The sequence below is a fragment of the Canis lupus genome, chromosome 16 (genome assembly GCF_048164855.1).
Source record: "Canis lupus baileyi chromosome 16, mCanLup2.hap1, whole genome shotgun sequence".
NCBI lineage: Eukaryota > Metazoa > Chordata > Mammalia > Carnivora > Canidae > Canis > Canis lupus.
Window position 1 is genome coordinate 8519363 of NC_132853.1, and position 22853 is coordinate 8542215.

At 51.5% G+C, this 22853-nt stretch overlaps 1 protein-coding gene and 1 long non-coding RNA gene across 16 annotated transcripts in view; one reads left to right on the plus strand and one right to left on the minus strand.

Annotated features, from left to right (window-relative positions):
* Positions 1–22853, minus strand: part of RAPGEF1 (Rap guanine nucleotide exchange factor 1) — a 135509-nt gene that overhangs the window by 18283 nt on the left and 94373 nt on the right. For 7 of the 15 annotated variants that reach the window (XM_072778415.1, XM_072778419.1, XM_072778417.1 and 4 more), the window contains 4 exons: positions 17507–17706; positions 15132–15290; positions 2160–2432; positions 1123–1215 (listed from right to left, as the gene is read on the minus strand). In XM_072778415.1, coding sequence (XP_072634516.1) covers positions 1123–1215; positions 2160–2432; positions 15132–15290; positions 17507–17706 — 725 coding nt within the window. The remainder of the gene's footprint in view (positions 1–1122; positions 1216–2159; positions 2433–15131; positions 15291–17506; positions 17707–22853) is intronic. The other 8 variants (XM_072778426.1, XM_072778423.1, XM_072778427.1 and 5 more) reach the window with 6 other exon arrangements.
* Positions 2148–22744, plus strand: LOC140605897 (uncharacterized). The gene is made up of 4 exons (XR_012008413.1): positions 2148–3724; positions 9614–9693; positions 18470–18640; positions 19145–22744. It is a non-coding gene; the product is annotated as an uncharacterized lncRNA (long non-coding RNA).

Here is a 22853-nt window from a genome sequence, read left to right on the forward strand (position 1 = left end):
TACAACCCCCTCTCCTCCAGTGGCCCGGCCCTAGGAATCTGGGCCCACCTTACTCAGTGACAACACAGCTATCTGGCATCCCTGGTCTGCCCCTGAGGCCGCAACAGAGACCAAGGTGGCATGAATACACAGATCATCCTCGTGGATAGTGCTCTGAGGTAAAGGTGGCACCGAGTGTGGTCATGGGTGGAGGAGGAGAGCCACGGGCTTCACTTTGTGGAGACTAAAATGGACGATGTGGGGACACAGGTCACCAGAGGGGACAGGTGAGGAGGGAACACTAGGGGAGAAATTGCTTCCACAGACAGGGTGGAATCCCACCAGAGTGAAATCTCCACATGTTCTCTAACTTGCTAACTAAAATGGGCCTTGCCTTGTGTGGACATCTAAGATCCCATGCAGATGTTGCTGGGGGGGCCATCTCACCAGGAGTGACCATTCTGTTAATGGGCTGGGCCCTGTGAGCTGATCACCAGGGAGGACTCGAGTCCTCATGGCACCTCTCAAGGGACTCATTCTTGAAGCTTTTGAACTTGCTCACGTTTTGCTGCAGCAAAACCTGGCAAGCTGACTGCTCAGCAGAAAGGCTATATCAAGCAGGACAGGAGCTGACCAAGGGTGGGCACATCAGGTGGTTCTCTACGCTCTCTCAGGAGGGATGTATATTAACACGGCAGGAGCTTCCTGCCAGACCCACCCAGCTTCCTCAAAAACTGTTCCTGGGGTGGGGGTCAAGGAGCGTGCTGCAGGTGGAGGCGGGGGCGAAGGCTCAGGAGGCTTGGTGTTGTAGGAGAGAAGGCTCCCGCCTTCTGGGTAGGGGACAGAAGATGGACCTCAACACTAGAAGATGGGATAGAAAGAAATCCTGGAGAGCAACTGATGTGTGGCCTCTACAGATTTCCAGAAGACTCATCTGGCCAGGCCTGAAGAGTGCCACACGCAGCGAAAGCAGAGGGAGGATCTCCACCAGGAGCTACATCCTCTCCCCACCAGGCCATGCTGGTTCTCAGTGAGGCTGTGGGGCCCCAGCCTGCTAGTGACCGGGAGGCTCAGCCAGGCAGAAGCAGGACCCAACCCTTCCAGGCCAGGCCACATGCACGAGGCAGCCTTGAGGTTACTTACTCCTCCACAGTGAGCCAGCTCCCTGCTGCTCTGGCCAGAGGAATATAGATTGACGTATTCACCCTCACCAGCCTCCTCGCTGGTGCTTTCACTCTGGGGGAGACAGGATGAGAGGAAATGCACATGTGAAAGGCCCCCTCGTCAGCCGGCATTGCTCAGAGAGAGCAGCCTATGGGCAGGCCCTGACCTGGACACTCCTTTTGGGAGGAGGGAAAGAAGGCAGCAGGGGGCACTCAGTGCTCCTTGGGAGGCTTCTCCCAGGCCAGAGACCGCTACCACTTTTGCCACCTCCTGCCCCTGCGTTTTAGAGGATGCAAGTTTCCTGCTGGCTCTTCTACAAAGAGGTCGAGGGCCATTCAAACTGCCCTTGAGGAGACACACCCCTCTCTGCGCTGTCACAGAGGGGCCTGCGGTGGGAACCCAGGGTCAACGAGGGAGAGGAGAGAGGCAACACAATACAGGTCAACACGCTGCCGTGCCCACCTGCCCCCAGCTGCCCCACTGGGTCACACTCACTCTGCCCCATTGTCCCGTGTCCATCCCCACCTGTGAGGTAGCAGCCCTGTGCCTGGATGAAGTGCTCCATGGATGTAAGAGCACAGGCAGGCAGGTCCTCCATCAGCACCACACAACTACAGAGGCAACCACCTCTGACCGCTGTCAGAGTTCTCTGTCTGCATCTGTCTTCCAAAGGTGTTGGTAGCTCTCCGTAACGACACACAACCCAACAAAAAACCAGGAGCATTTTCTGTCTCGTGCTTACGATGACCATCCCTAAATAGTCACTAACCCGTCTCTGGAAAATCAGATTCCTCATCTGATGGGAACTTTGTATGGAAGGCTCCATTTCTGTTCTGGAAACAGATAGGTGACTATTGCACCTTGTGACCCTCCGGGACCTGGATCTAGCCTCGCTGCTATCAGGGGTGAAGGTGGGGGGTGGGGGGGTGGGGGGCAACTCCTGAGCAGCCATACCGCCTTCTCACGGGCAGCCTCGAGTGAACAGGGGGTGGGGGTGGGGGGCGCTGAGTTCTCACCAAAGGCGTCTGGGGCGAGTCAGTGAAAGAGGTTTCGGAAGGAAGGCAGACAGTGTTCCCGTGAAAGCTGCTCTCCTGAGAAGACGAGAGAGGCCCGTCCACGGTGCTGGGAGGCAGACTGGCTACGGTTGGCACCGTTAAGTCAGAGCTCTGAGACTGGTGGACAGTTGGGAAGTGTGGAGAGGCAGAGGAGGTAGGCGGAAGGAAAGGCTGAACGGAAGCGTGGTTGTGAGGCACGAAATCCTGGGAGTAGGACCTAAACACAGATTTATACTACAGAATCAAAGCGGAGGACAAACACAAAAACAGGAAGATGGAAAGAAGAAAACAGACAAAAGAAAAAGTCATTAGATTAACTCGGCTGAGCGGTGCAGCCTGCTCACAGTAATTCTAATGAGGACCACCGACCACCGATCAGGCCAAACCAACCCCTATGACCCTCTAGCTGAGGTTCTCTGACCCAGGCACGAGGACCGACCAGTGCCACCTTCCACACCCCAACAGTGGGATGTGGGCACCCCCAAAGAAGAGCAAGCCCCATGTGCCGTACAGGTGGTCCCACTCTCTGCTGTTAGAGAACTGAACCCACAGAACCCAAGCTGGGCCTCTGTCCCTTCAGGAACCTTGTGGCTAAATTCCATGTGTGTGGACACCTGGGTCCTATTCACTCATTTTGAATCTTTTTGGTTGTCTCTCTTAAAAATCAAACACTGGAGCCTTTCAAATACTGTAACCCACCTGAAATGTTTCTCAAAGGGAAGGGTTAGGCCTTAAAATGAAATGGCTGGAAGGACTGTGCTATCAAAATGCTAAAAACTTCGATGAGTTCATGTCCCTTCTTACACAATCTTTTTTTTTTTTTGAAAAAAAAAATGAAAGGGTCTTGCAATGCTTCTAGGGTGGTATCAACTACCCTAGAGATTTCAGAGAAATCTGAAGCCAGGCTGAGGGGGCACAGTGAACACTCGCAGCTTCTTAGTGTCACTGAGCACGGTCCAGGCCTGGGCTCTGCTGTGGGAGGGGCCACCAGGCTCAGAACCTGAGGACGTCACCACGTCCCACAAAGGGTCCAACAACCTGATGCTGTCACGGGATAATGGAATAGGGGCACGTGAAAGGGTCTGTATCCAGAGTCCTTGTTAGGGTTACTTGCGTGCTACTGATGCCAGCATCTGACAAGAGCCAAGTGCAACACAAATGTGCACACTGCTCATTCAAATGTTCTCTGCCTTTTCCACTGGATTTTCACAACCCATAGACAAGGAAAAGGAGGAAGAAATGAAATTTTAAACAGGAGATTAAAGACACTCATATCCTTAAGTGGTTTGGCAAAGCTACACCATACCCTGGACTGAGAGTGGCCACAACTCAGGGCCCCAGTGCCTTTCTCACGCAGCTGGTTTACATCAGACTCAGGACACGTGGCCATGGTGCCTACTCACTCTTACACATTCTATTTCCCCATCTAACTCCCAGAATCAGGACCAAGCCTGTACGTGGTCAAAGAATCAGTGGGAAATGCCATCCGTGCTCTGAGCGACAGATACTGAGGATTTAGCTTCCTGGTAAGAAGCTCCATGCCCATCCTTCTTTCTAAACAAGCTGGATGAGGGGACCTCCAGCTCTGAGGCTCTCATGCTGTGCCCGAGCATCCACAGTGCTACGTTTCACTGACTCCAGGAACCACCCAGGCCTGGGGGATTTACCATAGGCCTTTCTGGGGATGGCAGTGGGGTAAAGTGTTTGGCTTTTGGGACTCTCTATTTCATCCCTGGTGAACGCTCTGCCATAGTGAGCCTCTATCACTGGCTGGGAAAGGCTACAGAAGACAGTGTGGGAATGCACTGGACAGTGGACAGATAGTAGGATCCAGTCCTAGGAGGCCACCCTGAGAGAAGCCCACGTTGCCATCTCAGGAAATGGCTTCAGTCGTGAGGACAGGAGCCAGGTTCTCAGATCTGTTGTCTGCACATCTCCAAGGGCAGGCGTTGCCATGAGATCTGCTGATAGATGCCTTTCCCTTGCACGTGAATTCAGCTAGTTTAAGATCAATGTTCAATATTGCTGCTCAATGTTTGTGGCTCCCAAATTAATATGCTGAAATTCTAACCCCATAGATAATGGTATTAGAAGGTAGGGACCTCTGGGGGACTCCTAAGACCTCTCATAAATGTGATTAGTGCCATATAAACAAGGATCCAGAGAGATGCCTTGCCCTTTCACCATGTGAGAATACAAGAAGTCTGTGACCGGAAGGGGGCACCAGCTGTACCTACAGCCTCTAGAACCATGTTGTGTATAAACCACCTAGTCTGCAGAACTGTGTTAGAGCAGCTTGAACAGACGGAGACATATGCCAGTTCTTTCAGGAGTCCTGACACTCACTGACCACCCCCCACCCAGATGTAAATTCACTTAGCACAGCAGTAACTGAGCACCTGATATATCTTTATAAGCGGTTCCTGTGTGATCACAAGATGTATCAGGTCTGATAGCACCTTCTCAACAAGCTTTGATTTGACAAGTTCAGGGTGGCAGACTCCCACACACCACAGGTGCTCTTTCCAGGAGATGGTACAAGGGTGACTGCCAAGGACACACTCACCAGGTCACACAGATGGGGCTCTGGGCCATCTCTTTCTACTCTTGTGACCTTGGGTACATAACCAAAATTCCTTTGTCTTTATTTATTTAAGTCATCTCTACACCCAGCATGGGGCTCGAACTCACGACCTTGAGATCAAGAGTTGCACACTCCTCCAACTGAGCCAGCCAGGCACCCTGGTTTCTTAGTCTTTAAAACAGGGATGAAAACATGGAATAATGTATGTTAATTATACATGAATAAAAAAAGGAATAAATGAAATGGGGATGAAAACAACAGCACTTCTCTCAGAGGATCTCTGTGCAGATTTACTGAGGTGATGCTCTGGGAGTCCTGAGTGCAGTGCTGGCGGGTGACAAGACTGTCTGCTCTCCTCCCTCGCCCTCCAAAGTACCAGTCTGGGAACCGCTATAAGCAACAGAGCTGAGGTGTTTAGCGGGGTCTACTACATTTTTACTGAATGAAGACTAGAAAGGAAGCGACTCTAGTATTCTAACGAAGTGCCTCGCAGCAGTGTCTGGGTTCTAAGTGTGGAAGCCGAACAGACTAGCTTCCCCCCCAACTCTGCCGCGGCGGGAGACCGGGGTCAGGAGACAGGCTCCAGACACCCCAAGGATGGATGCCCCAAGGATGTGCAATGCAGAGGAGGGGCAGCCACCATGGAGAAAGCAAGGAGGCTTGCATCTCTAGGACAAAGCCTCCCAGTCGGGCCTGCCCTTCCCTCCCTCAGCAGCTCCAGCCAGTGAGCAGCTCTGGTATTCCAGCTATGCAGTCCTGCTGGGACAAGAGCCAAGCTTGAAAAATACCTTTGAGGGGGTGGGGAGATGTAAGGCACCGCTCTCTAACCGCCACAAAGCACCCTCAGTGCCCCTCCTGCAACTCCAGAGGGGAGGGCCACACTGGGGCTCATTGTCACACCACTGTCAATAAGGCGGGTCTCTATAGATATCCCAGAGGAGTATTTCCAGGCCCTTTAAGACCACATTTGTTCATATGGGCAGGAAGCAAGGCAGGCTGGCCACTGAGCAGAAACACCACTTCATCACCGCCTGGAGTTTATTCTAGGACCTGGCTGGTGCCTGGCTTTGCTTCTAAGAGAAAGCTGCTGCTCTCTCTGTGGCAGGGATTTTTATTTATAGCCAGAGTGACTGTTTGGGCTGAGGATTTTATACCATGAGGGGAGCTGCCTGGCTGGGAGATTGCAGATTTCTGTAGAAGATCTAGCAGTGCCAGAGCAAGTCCCCGGAAAGGAAAGCAGGAAGGGCTGCCTGGCTCCCAATGTCAGCCTTGATCACACACACATCAATCATAGAGCCAGCAACGACCATCTAGCGATGGTGGTGATGCCTACTGGTCAGATGAGGAGCTAAGGGTTTGCACGAATCCTCTCATTTAATCTACATGAAGGGCTGTTACGATTCTTATCACAAAGATAAAGAAACAGGCTGGCCACACACCTTGTAACACAGCTTGGCTCCTAAGAGAGGCACAGGGGATTTCCCACTCAGTGAACATTCTGGGTGTGTGACAGGCCCCAAACATGTAATCCTATGGATCGGCAGGATACAGCCTACTACCTGGCTGGGAGATCTCCTTGGCTAAGTGTTTTGTGATGACCAGCAAGCAAAGGCAGCGAGCCAAGGCTTATATACAAGCCAGGGATGCAGAGACATCTGCCCTCACAAGAGATGCACAAACTGGTAGCCTGCTCTATTCAAAACAGACACGTGAATGAACCGCCCTGAGTCTTCCAGGTGGAGAAACGATGGCTGACGACCCTGTAGGTTGATGGGTGGCCACACACATGCTAGAACACAAAGACACTCAAAGCTGGCCAGGCATCAATTTTCAAAGACAGTTTATCTCCATTATAGTCTTGGCATGAAAAATGACTAGGGATGCGGTCTGTGCTGGCAAGAAAGCAGGGAGAGAGACCTTTAAATGCAAAATTCTGGTTCCTCACTGTAACAGACATTCCACTTAATTCCTGTAACTGTCAGGAAGAATGAGGGTGCCAGGGGAGGCAGAGAGTGTGCCAGCAGCCAAGGGCCAGAGCCACAGGCCAATGACTCCGCTGGCTCTGCAGCTGCAGTGACTGGTGCTCCGAGCTTTGAGGAACTTTCAGCCCTCCCAATTATGGGTAGAGGCAATCATTTGAGTGAATGGACTTACTGTCGTAAAGTGTCTGGGAAGCACAGAAGTTGCCAGAGATTGGTCATTACTGCATACTCTTGGCTCCAGCAAGGCTTATGACTTCAGTGTTTCTGGATGCTGCTTACCAACACAGATAAGCTATTGGACTGCTGGTTTTCAGGCTTACATTCGTCTCCATCATTTGTGAGAAAACACACCCCAGGGCAGCTGCTGCTCTAGTGTGGTTTGGGCTTCCTTCCCATACGGAGACTCACTGGGAACCACAGCTCAGCACTGGTCCTGGGCTCACACTTCCTTTAAACCAGAGACTGTGAGTGTCAACACAACACCGGGCTACGTTATTTCTCTTGGAAGGAAGTCAAGCTTTCAGCCACTGCACAACACCCTTCACCATCTCTACGGGACGGATCTCTTGGAGGGAAGCACGCCTGCTTTGGCTCTTAAGGGATGGAAAGTCACCAGGAAGGACCCTTGATAACATTCCTCTCTACTCCCTGTGGCACCCTGAGGGGAAGTCTGCTAGATGCTTGTCTCCTCTCTCCTTCCTGGTCCCAGTCAACTACTTATTTACCAAAACCTTTCTTGGAGTCTACCTTACATCTGGAAGCAACTTCCTTCTTTGGTGCCTTTGTGTTCATTTATAACAACTGTGGTTTACATAATGTCAAAAGGGTAAGTTTCCAAAGCCCAGTGGCAGATTCTGAGGTCTCTGCTACCAACACCTGCACCTTAGATCTGTCTTTGCTTCTGGCCAGGAGAGGCACTTCTGTTGGCCCTGTTGGATGAGGGATAGGACAGTATTCATTTTATCAAAGAAAGGCAATATCAGCACCACACTGGATCCAAAAAATATCCTCTTTTTGAATAAATTTCTTGTGGAATCTATTTTTAAAAACCATCTGAAAATTCTAATTAGTATTTTACAACAAATGATGTAAAAAAAAGGAAAACCCAAACAAACCAAAAATGTTCTGGTTGGGAGTTTTAGGTAGTAGGATAGGTAAAAGTGGAAATGTATAGCATTTCTTCTCATGTGACATATTTTTGCAACTTGAATAACAAGATCTTCCTTGAAAACACTAGATTTTGGCTAATGGATTCATGGCTAATAATATTCTTGCAAAAACCTCCCAAACATTTTAGCATGCTCTGTATTCTCACTAAATATTGACCTTAAAAGCATCAACTCTTATGGAAAGATTTAGTACAGATTCAAAAATGATTTGAATTCAGTTCTAGAAATCTGACTGAACTATTTTTATTGTTTGGATTTAAACAGCATGCCAGGGACTCTAATTTACACTTATTCTTAGAACTCTATTTAGAGCCTGTAGCTCTGTAATGTGTCAGAACACAAAGGACGAAAACCCTCCTCTTGATGACCACTCTAGGTACGGGCTTTTCTTTTTCACGTTGCCTTGCCAGGTCTCCGCTATTTACTGGCAATTCAGCAGTTCATAAACATCACCTGAACACTATTTTTCTTTCTTTTTTTTTTATTAAAGATTTTATTTATTTATTCATGAGAGAGAGAGAGAGAGAGAGAGAGAGAGATGCAGGCAGGCAGGAACACACAGAGGGTGAAGCAGGCTCCATGCAGGGAGCCCAACGTGGGACTTGATCCCGGGTCTCCAGGATCATGCTCTGGGCCAAAGAACAGGCGCTAAACTGCTGAGCCACCCGGGTTGCCCTGAACACTATTTTTCACAGTGAAGCTCTGGATGCTAACCTGAGCTCTAAGTTAAGCCTCTGAATACATGAAACGGTTCAGCCTCTCTATTCCAGTTTCCCCATCTCTAGAGTGGAATAAGCACTCCATCACAGAGCAGTGAGGAAGGGTCCTTCATAGTAGATAAGCAGCCTGAAATGTGAAGGTACAGGCCAGCGTGTGGACAGCACCCTCAGTCTACGATGTCACCATATGACCATCACAAGGACCAAGGGGGTCCTTGTGGTACCAGACCAGCTAGACTGTCATGGATAGAGTCAGAAGCATGCCTGCAGCAAGGGGCTGTAAGCTAATTCCTAGGTCTGTGGCTAATCCAAGAGCACTGACCATCCAAAATGCCATGAGCATCACCAAAAAAGCAGCAAGAAATCTTCAAAATGAGGGGCAGAAATGGCTGAGTCACAGTGGCTGCTTCCTTCTGCAAGTCTCCAAGCCCAAGGGTCCCTAAGCTCTGGTCTCAAGCCAGAGAACCAGCAGCCAGCACCTTATGGGTTAGCAGAGAAGGAAAATGAGGAAGAGGTCGGGTTTTCAGCCACAGCCTGGGACCAGTGTGTCTGATGCATGGAAGTGGATGAGTCAGCAGCATGCTGTTGTAATGGAATGTGGGCATGCTGGGAAAGATGGATGTGGTGGTGGGTGGAAGAAGAGAGCTAGATGCCTCCTCGGTCACTGCTCACTGCTTTTGGCTGAAGTAAGACCCTCCCCAGTGGTCCGGCATCACAGAGCACCTGCCACTTGCCGGCTTGGCCCTGAGCTACATACTGAGTCCACAAGCACATAATAAGCCCAGTCCTTACCCTCGGAGGGTTATGACCTTGAGAAAAAAGAACTTGAACATTACAAAGCAAAAAACAATTTCCCAGTGTGATAATAAGTATTTTTATAATGCCTCCCTCTTTACTGAACACTGGCTGTGTGCTTTATACTACATTATATGCTCTACGTGTGCCTTGCCCTTCTCCCCAGGACAATTCGAAGCTCCCATTGCTGAAGAGGAAATGGAGGCCTACTCATGTGGGGATGGCGTGCTCAGGTCCATAGAGCAAGTAAGGAAAAACACAGTGGACCTCAGGAAGGGGGGAGAGAAGACAGAGCAAGTGTGTGTGGGAGGGCCGAGAGGTCAGTGCCAGGAGAAAGTGGGGGGTATGCAGGGCACGCGCATGGGGACAGGTGGGCAGAAGCTGGCGAAGGTGCAGAAGGCTCTGCAATGCTGAGGGGACACTGGAGTCTGACCAGGGCTGAGAAAGGGACATGGTGGCAGGAAGACAGGAGAGAGGCCACAGAGGCTGTGCCGGGGGTGGGGAGTAGGGGAGCCACTGGTAATAGGGCTGGAGAAGACCAGCTCAGGGCACATGCTAGGATGTGTGGCAGGGCTCAGTGAGTTGGTATGCGTGCCACATGTAAAGGGGCTGTGTATGTGGTAGCGGGGAGGGAAGAGGATACCTCATATCTTGCTTGGGCAACTCAGTGGAAACATTCATGGAAATAACAAGGACATGGGGTGTCCGGGGGGCTGGTCAGTTAAGAGTCCAACTCTTGATTTTGGTTCAGGTCATGATCTCAGGGTCATGGGCTCAAGCCCCATGTTGGGCTCTGCACTGGGCAAGGAGTCTGTTTGAGATTCTCTCTCTCCCTCTCCCTTTCCCCTGACTTGCACACATGTTCTCTATCAAGTAAATAAATGAATCTTTTAAAAAAAGAAATAATAAGAATTGGAGCAGAGGGGTTTGGCTGGTACCCGTTAGGCATGTGGGATCTAATTCCTAATCCCAGGGAGCCGAGTCTAAGGAGATGCCTGCACTCACAACTGCAGACTATACTCTGTGGTAAGGCCCCCAAGAAAGGGGTTGAGCACGAAGGTCTACACGTAGACCCAGGGACACGTAGAGAATCACCATCTGCCCAGAACGGGACAGCTGTGGCTCTATGGACCCACCCCCTGCCCTTTGTCACTGAAGTTTTCAAGATGATACATACTTGACTTTCTTACCCTAAAGATTTTTTTTTTAAGATTTTTAATTTATTTATTAGAGACAGAGAGAGAGAGAGAGAGAGAGAGAGAGAGGCAGAGACACAGGCAGAGGGAGAAGCAGGCTCCATGCAGGGAGCCTGATGCGGGACTCGATCCTGGGACTCCAGGATCGTGCCCTGGGTGGAAGGCGGCACAAAACCGCTAAGCCACCGGGGCTGTCCTAAAGATTTTTTTCTAAACAAAGGACAGTTATTATGGATATTTCTCAAGTTCTTCTCAAAGAAGTTTTACTTATTCAGAATCACTCTGGAAACTAAGATGGTAAAGAAGTATTTCAACAGATTCCTAGCATCTGAATAGACCTCTCAGTGACCTTGCAGTCAGCAAAGAAGGTAGGCACCAGAAGGCGCGGAGGAAAGGGATTTCTCCGACATCAATATTTCAATTCCTGAAGGGCACTCGCCACCCTAATGGTTACTGAGAGATTCTCAATACTTTGGTCAAGGGTAATGTTGAGTGTAGACCCCATCCAACTTTTAAGATTCTTTTTAGAGTCACAAGACCAGTGTTCAAAACCAGAACCAGGACAAGCCAGAGAAGGGCCAGGGAAAGGAGAGACAGCACAGGGGAACTCAGTGCAGAGTGGAGACTTAGAGCTGGACTCAGACCTGGAGTGGAGGTGGAAGGCGTGCAGCCATGTGGTGGGGCAGCAGTAAGAACACGGTAGGTAGCCCTGGGCTACCAGTGACCAAGAGAGAGTCTGAGGACAGAAGCGGAGGACCCTAGTGTCACATCAGAGAGCCATCTGTAGGAAGGCACATCACTGAAACACCTTCTGGCACCTCCACGGGCCAGGCACATTGCCAAGGCCCAGTGGAATCAGAACAGGAAGTGGGGCCTGGCCTGCCTGGACCTCGGGGAGGCTGTGCGTGGTTCTCTGCATCTCTCCCACCTCTCACTCAATCCTCATGTCCCTAAACACCTTCTTCTACCAAACTAGGAGTAATGTCCCCAGAGACCCCACATCAGGTCTGGATGCCTGTCTGCACAGATGTTCCAGTTTCCTAGGTATGCAGCACGAGCTGGGCAGGACAGGAAGTCTGTGGACTGTGAGCCAGCACTTCTGTGGGATGAGAGAGCTGAGCAGATGCAGTGGAAGGTGCTGCGAGAGTGGGCATCCCCTGGCTTGACCTCTAGGGACCATGATCAGGAGGGAGCAGCTGGGGAAGCAGCCCATTTCAGTTAAGGTGTACTAACCCTGAGGACACACGGAAGGCCGGCTACAGGCACCACTCTTCAGCCAGCTCCCCCATAACCTTAACACTTGAGGTCACCTTCCTAAACGCACATTAGGCTTTCTGGTCCCCATCCTCCAGGTAGGTCCTTTTGTGTGGAACACCTTGGACTTGTTCTCCCTGCCCTTTATCCCTCATCTCCCTGAAATCCTAATTGTCCTTCAGGCCACAGCTCAAATGCCACCTTCCCCATGATGCTCTGCCTGATTTTGCCCTGGCTCCACAGCCCAGGGGTTTCCACTGATGGCCCGTGACTCTCCAGGCCTTACTCATACCCTGCCTCAGTGTGAGCCTCTTGGATGCTCGTTGTAGTCTGCCTACCAAAGTGCTTCTTGAAGATGAGGGGGCCATGAGTTGCTCCAGATCCTTCCTGCTGCTTGACCTGCACAAAGAGAACCCCTGTGCAGGGGGTTAAACTCATTAAACATTAAACTCAACCTGGAACATAGGAAGAGTGAACAAGGTGCTCTTTGGGTGCCTACTTCATTTATTTATTTGACAAAGAGAGAGCACGAGTAGGCAGAGCAGCAGGCAGAGGGAGAGGGGAAGTAGGTTCCCCGCTCAGCAGAGCCTGACGTGGGGGGGCTCCATCCTAGGACCCTGAGATCATGACCTGAGCTGAAGGCAGAGGATTAACCCATTGAGCCACCAGGTACCCCTGAGCCCCTACTTCAATTAAGCTTTGTCAATGCAGCTTTCCCATTCTAATTCAAGAGGTTTTCTTTCCTTTCTTTTTCTTTGAGAGAGTCTGAGAGGGAGAGAAAGAGAGCACGCGTGTGGAAGTGCACCCATGAGTGGAGGGCGGGGGAAAGGGAGGGAGAATCTTAAGCAGGTTCCATGCCCAGCACAGAGCCCGACCTGAGCTCAAGCTCATGATCCTGAGGATCATGACCTAAGATAAAATTGAGAGTAGGCTGATGCTTCACCAACTGAGCCACCCAGATATCCCAAGAGGTTTTTAATGGTTAGAATTCTCCCCGGCAGAAGTAACAGGTTGTTGACAGAGTCAGGGGTCTTCAGATTTGACAACTGCTGTATTCCTAAGGGGCACCTTTCAGGATTCCATGTTGGAAGGATGACAAAGGCCCAGGAATGAGGAGATTCAGGAATAAAGGGCCGCTCTGAGAGAAATCCAAAGCCCTCCATCTGGGGTTCACCTCAGAATGTAAGCAGAGAACACATGAAGAATATGTTGGCATTGCACTAAACCACTTCTCTGGAGTTTCAGCGTATCAGATGTCAAATGTTCCAAACATTCAAGCCATTACCAACAGCTCTGGAGGCTCGGGGACTTTCCTTTTAAAATATAAAGCACCTTTAGATGCTCACTCCCTTGGGCTGCACTGTGGAATTGGTATGGAGAAAGCGGTCTTTCCAAAGCATGGTGTCTTGAGACTCGCCTGTCCCCCAAGGGATGAAAATCATGACACGTTCATGCGCAAACTTAAATGAAATGCCCTCAAAACTTTCATCAACTCTGTAGCAAACAGTTCAGCTCACGGACAGCCCTCAAACTGTTTAAAAGGGACGTTGTAGACACTTTCTTAGGATAACTCACACTTACTTTCTGTTCATAGAGGGGGAAAAAACAGTCAAGAGCGAGATTGTATAAAGGCCAAGTTTTGCACGATTTGTGAAAGGAGCTTGCCAGAAGTGCCTGCTGAGGAAACAGAGGGTGTCTGTGTGCCAGGGGCTGGGGGTGGGGAGGGAGGGGTATTTAGCCTTTCTATAGCAAACACAGGATTCCTGAGGGCTCTAAAAAGTTAGGCTCTAGCCCCCAAAGGAACAACACATCCCTCACAGCAGGCAGGACCATCTTAGCCTGGGCTCTGGACGGATGGTTCCCAAAGATGGAAACCAGACAAGACCACACTGGGAACCTGAGCTTGGCTAGGTCTCTAAGAGTCACTAGGTCAACCAGTCACCAGGTTGTAGAGGGTAAAGGAAGTCCAGGTAGGTGAAGCCATTTGTCCGAGCTGTCATGTGCAGAACAAGGACAGAGCCGAGACTAGAACCCAGAACTCTAAGAGCAAGAGCTATAATAATCAGCTTTCCTTTATGATTTTACTTAATCTCCACAATCACAAAGTAGGAGATAAGTATAATCTCAAAGGAAAGAAACGGAGGCCAGGAGGGATAAGTAAATTACCCAAAGGCAAAACTGATTTTAAGTAGAACCCAAAGACGGCCCCATCCAAGCTCTTGTCCTGCTGCTCAGTCCCAGCAGATTAAAGGAAGAATGGTAGCTGTTTAGGATCCCTGACAGATGCAGATTCCAACGAAAGGCAACAGAGCAGCACTGTGCCTCCCAAATGGTTACTGTCCTATAAGTTTCAGAAGTAAACTTTACAGAAAAGGCTGCACCCATTTCCCTCCCATAGCCATGTCCCTCGGCAAGGTGATTGAGCAGCAGCCCTGTCCCCCCAAGAGGTGGAGTCTAGCTCCCTACTCCAGGAATCCCAGACAGGCCCTATGACTCAATGGAGAGAATGTTAGGAAGGCACAGTGTGTCAGTTCTGAGCCTAGGCCTGAAGATACCTCGCATCCTCCCATCAGTTCCCCTGGCATCTCGCCAGCTGCCACAGGAGCAAGCCCAGGCTAGCTTCATGGAGGCTGGAGGGTCATGAAGATCACGGCCAAATCGGCCTGCTGTCCCCACTGAGGTTCCAGAGATGTTAGTGAGGCCAGCCAAAATCAGACGGGCAGTCACCCTACCAACCTGTGTCCTAAGCAGTGACAAACGGGTACTGTTGTTCTTAGTCGCTGAGTTTTGGAGTGGTTTGCTACACAGGAAAGGTTAACCAACACATCCCTCAGACTTAGACTCCGTCATGCCCTGCTAAAGTGCTCTCCCTGGCCCTGGTGCCCATAGGAGGAATACTTCTTTCTAAATACAAAACACTTATAGGGCTGACCCAGAGCTCAACGGGAGATCAGAATAAAAAGGCCAAGACATTTCTGCCAGTTTATGCCTGAGTGGTAATGCTATGAGTGTGGCTGCTAATGTTTCCCCATCCCTACCCCCAACCTGCCCCATCCAAAACTTCACACAGTCCTTGGGCCACAGAGAACCAACCACACATGCCCTTTCCCGTTGGGTACAGGGTCTGTGAGGACAGAGCCAGGGCTGGGTGGCAGGACAGGTGACAGGAGGCACAGTGATAAATGAAAGATGGCACTCATGTTTCCAAGCAAAGAACAGTAGGGAGTGACTCACCGAGGGCACAGGCAAGTTGCCATGCCGGCTGAGAAAGGAGTTAGAGACGGACACACTGATGCCCTGAGTGGCACTGCCGTCCTCGGGGGTGAAGGCCACTTTAGTTTGCTGGACACAGTAGGAGACAGAGGAGAAGGAAGAAGCAGCATAGGAGGCCTGCTGGACAGAAGGGATGAGAGAGAAGACAGGGAAGGAGGGAAAAAAGCAGAGAACAGTCAGATAGGTACACATGAGGCTCCGCAGGCTGCTACCTAACTCTGCTGGGACATTCTGGAGAGGGATGACTTCTTGGCTCAACTCAGGAATCAAAGATGCCTGCCAAGGTGTACCTGGACAAGAGCGTGCCCTGCTTCATCTCCTTGTGGTGGATTTAAAAAGCTAACTTTCACACAAGTTGTGTCCAATGGTGGTAAGGTGAAGAGGCCAAACAGGCTCAGAACCCTGAGGGCCTGGCTCCCAGTCTGGCTCTTCCATTGACTTAGGGCCTCAAGTTCTTCCTTGGTGGGGAGTGGACCGTGCAGTTATTCATGCTTCCGCAGAGGACGCTCCTGGAGCCAGACCTCCTGGCTTTGACCCTGAGCCTCACCATCTGGGACCTATTTGGCTTTGGGTATTATTTAAAGGTCTCTGTGGCTCAGGGTCTTCATTTGTAAAATGGGGACAGTGTGTGTGTAAAGCACTTGGAACTGTCCCTCCCACACTATACAGGGGCTAACAGGCACAATTACTACTACTATTTTGCCAGGTGGAGGCACAGGGCACGTCACAGCAGTGCCTGGGCTTCAGTCAGCTGGGTGTGGTCCCTCATCTTCTACTTTCAGTGGTGGGTGGGCTCCAATTAAGTCTCTCTGCCTTTCTCAGCCTCAGTTCACTTAACATGGGGGTGAGAGGCTGCGGGAAGGATCATGTGAAACCAAACCAAAGCCCCAGTGCTTCCACAGGGAGGCGTTCGGCAGGATGTCTGCTCTACTCCTAGGCCCCTCACTCCTGCCCTGCCAGCATGGGGACTGCCCAGTGGCTCTCCTGCACAGGCTCCAAGGCCAAGAGTGCTCCCTAGGGATCTGTGTGAAGCCTATGGGCTCCATGGAGCAGAGGAGATGCCCCAGGATGACCGATGAAGACCTGTGGGCACTGGCAGGAGGGTCTGAGAGTGTTGCAGATCTCAACAAAATCCAGTTTAGCTGTTAGACCAAACATTTTAAGTTAGGGCACCCTGGGGCAGGCATTTCTATTTCCATGGTAAAGATCCCTTTTTGAAACACTTTCTGAGCCATTTAGACCCACACTGGGGCATATTCAGGTGTTTATGTGGCGGGCAGGGTGGCTGAAGAACTGAGGCCCTGAGTGCAAGTCATGAGACATGGCTAATTAGTGGCAGGCCTGGAACCCACAACTGCCAACTCCAGGCCCTGCTTAGTCAGTCCCTGAGCTCACCACATGCAGGAAGGTTCAGGGACCCTGGGGGCGGACTGGGGGCTCAAGGAGTAACCCAGAGTGCTGGCTGTCCAGTTGGCAGGTGCTTCCCAGAAAAGGCAGGGCAGCACCTTTGCATCCGCTCACGAAGGATGGAAGATGGGTGGTCCTCTCTGTGGGGAAAACATTACCAGGCTGGCCAGCCGAGGAGCAAAATAGCACATGCAGCTCTGAATAGGTCAAGGATCCCTTTCTGAGGTGTACTCTTCCTGGGAAGCAGGGCCAGATGAGATGTTTGGATCCTACCACCTGACCGAAGTCTGCCCGGCTGGCAAACTGGGAGCAGTAGGATCAGAGTTGAGGTGTGCAGCAGGCCCACCTGATCTGCACCCCTACCTGGTCCTAGAATCTCATACATGGCCCATGCAGGACAGCCTGCCCTGACTTGGGCTTCATTACCTACAGGGAATCCTCACACAGGAGTGTTTTTAAAGGAGGTAGGGCACCATGTAGGGAATACAGAATGGTTCTGTTTGAGGCCATCGTGCTTCAATAGAGCTTGTTTCCACGGGGCCATCCCTGGCCAGGGTGGGGTGTAAGTCACTCTATGTAGTTGGGCCATTATGTAAATCAAGTCCACAGATGGCCGTACACAGACCATGCCCTGTGCCTTGATTGAGTCCCTCCTTTCTGGGAGGTCTATACTGGAGCCAAAGAAGAGAGGAAAAATACAAGAGACTGTCAGCAGAGAAAGCAAACATTCTGAGTACAAGCCAGGCCCAGCTGCATGGGGGCCTGCTCTGGAAGAGAAAGGCGCCACCACCCCCAGGGTGGGGAGATGGGGAAGCTTGTCAGGAGGAAATGAAAGCGCCCGCGTGGGAAGCGGTGTGGTCCACGGCTGCCTGGGGCTGGCGGAAGCGGAGGGTCACGGCGGCAGTGGGGCAGGGCAGAGGGTGGCTTACCAGCTGCCGCTGCTTGGGAGGCAGGGCGGGGGGCGGTGCCAGCTCCTGCGGGGCTTCGGTGCTGAATGAGTCGTTGAAGCCGTACACCTCCATGAGGAGCTTGTTCTTCTGCTGGTAGATGTGCTCGTTCTGTGGCGTCTGGTAGAACATGGACGGCTGTGGCTCCGAGTAGTCCTCCAGCAGCTGCATGTAGGCCAGCACTGCAACACAGAGAGGGGGTGGGGGTGGGGTGGCCCCAGCGTTACTGGGGAGGGTGACTGTGGGGGACATGGCCACCCTCCATGAGCAGGCCCCTCCCTGCTCCCCAGGCGCGGCCAGGCCCACAGAGGTCCCCATAGACACCACTGCAGGACTACAACATTGCCCACAGGCCCAAACCTCTGCACACACAGCAAGAGCGAGCCCTGCATAAACTCTGGCTCTGGCAGATGGTGACACACCCGTGCAGGCTGGGTGACTAACATACAGTATTCTGGCAGAGAGGTGACAGTGGGGGAGGCCGGGACATGTGGGAACTCCCTGTACTTTCCGCTCAATGTTGCTGTGAACCTAAAACCATTCTAAGAAATAGTCTTTAACCGCTTTAAAAATAGTCTGTTTTTTAAAAAGCATACGCCCCCTGCTGCTGAAAAGCCTTGGGGGTTTCCTGGCACCCCTGGTCGCAGCAGAGGCTCGGCACCACTGCCTGTTTCTCTGATCCCAGGCGCCTGGCTTGTGGTCTTCCTCCCCTGCCTGGAACGGTCAGGGGTGTGTACACATGCTCTTCCCCTGCTCCCCTCATCCGACCAGGCTTGCTGAGCAGGCTCTGCCCACCCTTGTGGTTCAGCCTCCCCAGAGGCTCCTCACCAGCCATCTGACCAGCAGCCCTTCCTTATCCCTCCACGGTGTCCTCTCAGCCCCTCCTACAATGAGCCACCTGTGGGATTGTCCCACGTGTATGATTTTATGAAACCCTTGGCACAGGTGCTGGGATTACACAGGGGCCAGCAAGCAAGTCCTCTGCCTACGTGAGGCTCACCACCTCCAGGAGTCAGGAAACAGTGAAGTGAGCTAGTTGGGGGTGTTTCTCCAGAATACGGATAAGCTACAAGAGACCTCCTACACCACGGCTAAGGCCGGGCCAGGGCCCACCAGGTGAGCAGAACACGGCAACGGAAGACTGGAAGGAGTGAGGCGATAGCCTGGGAGGTCATGAGAGGCTGAGGGAACAGGGCAAGGAGGTGGGCTTGCTGCCAGGCCATCGGGAACCCATGAAGGGCTCCCCTCCGGGCCTGCCTGGAGCTGCTTTGTCTCGAGAAGACAACTCTGGGGCCACTGTGGTTGTTTAGGTGACAGATCGTGCTGTGGGTGGAGGTGATGAGGATGATTTGATTCAGGATCTATTTTCAAACCAGATGCCACAGGATTTACTGCTGATCACTGGAGAGCTGAAGCTCCTGGGGGCAGGGGCCATGCCCAGTACCTGACATGCAGCAGGTGTCCATAGATATTTGTAGAGAGAATGAGTGAATGAAACACACATCATCTGTTCCTATTGAGTGAATTGCTAAACCAGGTGACAGCCCTGGGTGGGTCTCGAAGAGCACCCACTGGGTGAACAAGAAGTAACAGCTACTAAATTCCATTTCTTCCTTCCAGCTGAGAGGCTCTAGAACATCCTCAGGGGAGAGACAGACAGCGAGGAAAGGCGTGCTTGAATTCAAACATGTGCACCCTGTCCTCCCTACACATCCTTTCAGAAACCCCAGCCCTTGCCACCTGCCATCTGATGCTTCGCTGCCTCCTCACGGTCGAACTGCCTGGAGCTGTGTGGCTGCCCAGGGGCAGGCTCCCTGCCTGAGCCATGCAGCATCACAGCCGGAAACCCCAGCAGCAGATGTCAGCGGGGGCCTCCCCTACCTGGGGAGGCATGACTTCTCAGGGACCCATCCTTGCAGGCGCCCTTTCCTGAGGCAGGCGTGGAGCCCTCAGCGTGCACCTTACTCCTGACTTTTGGGGTTACTGACTGGAGCCCCAACTCCAGAGCCACGCCCTTCTGTAGACTGCACAGGTTTGGGGAGAGCAGCAACTTGCTGATGGTGTCTGGCCCTTGGGCACCCTTGTGAGGCTGGGCGGCTGGGTGTGAGTAGGCCTTCTCCAGACCCCATTTCTGTGTGGGACTAGAACCTGCACTCAACACTTCGCACAGCAAAATCTAGGTCGAGGCTGGCCTGAAATGCAGTACCACCTTTCTCGTTCTCTTGGTGCTGGAGGAAGCTCCCAAGAGCTAGGGAATTCCCTGTGCATGCCAACATGCCCATGTTTGAAGGGAAAATGCTGTTATGCCTCCCTGACTGGTGAGTTAGGAACGAGGGCTGATCAGTTTACTTACAGAGCTACACACGCATCACGGGGGAGCTAGTGACAACGGGAGCTGGGAAGAAAGAAGGTCCCAGGTTTGGAAGCAAAGGAACTTAGGTGTGTGTGTGGCAGTCATGGATGGCAGAGGTCAAAGGCATCATCCAAGATTGGGTGCTATCCTCCTGGGTCATGTTGCAAGTGCTATGAGCACCTGTTGGATATTAATAAAAAGTAGCCACGACAATTTTGCAGGGCTTTGTTCTGTATTTTCACATAGCTTCAAAGTTGGGGGATTAACTAGAGACCCTCAACTGTGGTCAAGCTAGAGAGGAAATGCCTTTCTCCAGGGATGGCTTTCTGGTGCCCTTCACTGAAGGAAGAGGTTCAAAGTCATCTTCTTTATTTAAAAGAATTAATAAGAATGTCTTTGCTCCCCAAGCACTGAGCACTGAGCAGAGCTTGGCCCTAAAAGGCAGGTAGGTAAAGGCAGTCCTGCTCATGAGGGCACTGCTGCCAGAAGGGAAGTGTAGCTCACCATGATGTTCTTCTTCCATGCTGCACCCTCAACACCATGAGATTCTAGAGAAGATGCAAGCCTCTGAAGGGGATCCCAAATGCCTACCAGTGCTCCCTAAAAAAGACTGAATGCAAGCTTCTGCCTGCTGAAACGGGAAGCTTCAATAAGAACGGACCTTCCAGATGTGGAAGTCCTTGCAGAGACCTGCTAACTGAGCACAGACACAGCAGTGAGGTTCACAACCTTTGAGAAATAAGGAAGACTGGGTCTGTTTCAAAGGCAGCTGGCACAGGAGTTCAAAGAAGTGAGCAGCCTGCATCACTGGGAATGCTCGGCAGGCTGGCGCTCCAGCAGGCATCCAGGACTGTGCACAGTGATTAGGAACCTTGCTGGGCACAAGGTCCACCCTCAGCAAGAGGGGCTGAGGGCCCTCAGGATGTCAGTACGACCCAAAGAAGGACACTTTATGCTATCAGGACCGTGGATGTATGAGCTTTGTCCAGCATTAGCCAATTATAAGGAATTATGATTATCTCCCTCCTTTCTCTCAGTGCAACTCTGCAAGTTTTCCACCAGGGCAGAGACTAGAACTCCCAAAGGGTCCCCTTGGGGAGTGAAAAGTGGACTGGAGATGAGGCCCAGGCCTCAAGTTTGGGGGTCCTTTCACGGGGGACAGAAAAAGACTCCCTACTGCCTGGGGGTCACTACTGAAACCCATACAGGTTCCACAAAGGAGGGCCAGATCCCTTCCTCCTTAGTGTGGGAGGCAGTGCACTGTGCTGGGAAAACACAGGACTGCTCTGAAGCCCAGATCTGCCACCCACTTGCCAGCTGATTCTGGCAAGGCTTATTCCTTTACACTCCAGTTTCTTCATCTATAAACCGTGCTAATATCACTGCCTGGGGCCAGGGTATAAAGACTAAATATGGTGGTGTGTGAAGCTTTCACCCAGGGCGCACCACATCTTAAGCTATTAGTAATTTTTCAAGGTTTTCAGACAAAAGTGCTCCAGACACCGATGGAAGAGATAAAGTCTAAAAATAGATGTCTAAATTAATAGAAAATATTTTCAGCCACCGGAGACTTGAGGCTGTTGGAAAGGGAACAGTGGATGGCTCCCCTCCTCCTCTCTACAGCTCTGCATGAGGGCCATGGCCTGTGCCTACTCTAGAACCTGAGGTGAGGCCCCTAGTCCACAGCCCAGTAACACCACACATCTGCTGCAGTTTGCATGGATGCAATTCTACCCTGCGTTCTGGGTTCAGAGAATTTCAAGGAAAGGAGAGGAAAGGGTGTGAGCCCAGAGTGGCACGCTGCTCAAGTCCAGGTAAGGCGGGTGGAAGGGAAAGGCCAACAGCTCTCTAGACACTTGCACATGTCTGTGCAGAGGCACAGAGGGAAATGCCCTGGCACTGCTGCAGGCCATCCCTCTAGTAGTGCCCTGGTTTCTCACGAGCGAAGGACAGGGGGGAATGACCTCAGCCTTGTGGACTTACAGAGCCACCTCTCCCTCCCGCTGGGGGACAAGGCCCACCCAGCTGCCCCTGGGGCTACCCCTTGCTGCCTTTAACCACTCTCCCTGTCTTTGAGGGTGGGCCCCAATCTAGCTGGAGCCAACTGGATGGTCTCATTTGGGAATATGGAATGGAGAGTCGATTCTAGTCGACAGAAGTGTTCTGCCGGACGCTTCAACTGTGGCCAGGGAGCCCTGGGGCTGTATGGCCCAGATGACTACACACACATCCAAATGGTGATGGCCAGTATGTCCAAGAAAGACGGAACAGAATTGTGCTAGTGGAGCCGGGGACAGGGCAGAGCAGGAAGAGACTGGCAACGGGGAGCAGTTTAGCAGAAAAACAATCTCCTGTAGGACTCTACTTAGGAATTTGATGGCCAATTTACAGTTGGAAAATATTCCAACTACAAAAATCTAAAATTTCAGTCTCCCTTCCCCGGCCCTAATAACATCATATATTAAAAATATCTGGCCTAAAAAAAAAATATATATATATATATCTGGCCTAAGAAATATCCTCAGCAGCTCCAACCAGGCCTCCTCAGATTCTAAGTCATTAGTGACATTTCATGTCTGCAATGGGGATGGGGGGGCGGGGGCAGGGAACTCTCTAAAGAGAGTTCTAACCCCACACGCTGTCAGGGATATTCAGAAAACCCCTCTGTGGGCGCAGTAAGTTCTAATTAAATTCAAACGTCCATCCTGCTTTACCCGGATGTTACTGTTATGCTGTCCTGAAGCTGTGACATTCATTTCTCTTTGTTGCTGTGTGTTCTGGCCAAACACTCGGACTCTGTGGAGGCCTGGCCTAAGATCTAAGAGGCCATAAAGAGAGGCCGGCTTATCAGGCTCTAAAAACCATCACCAGTACTGACAAAACAAAGCTCCTGAAGTGTCCATGTACCAAGGGCCCCATCTTTTATGAAATTACGAGGCCACTGGTTTGATTCTGGCCTAACGCTCAGATAAAACA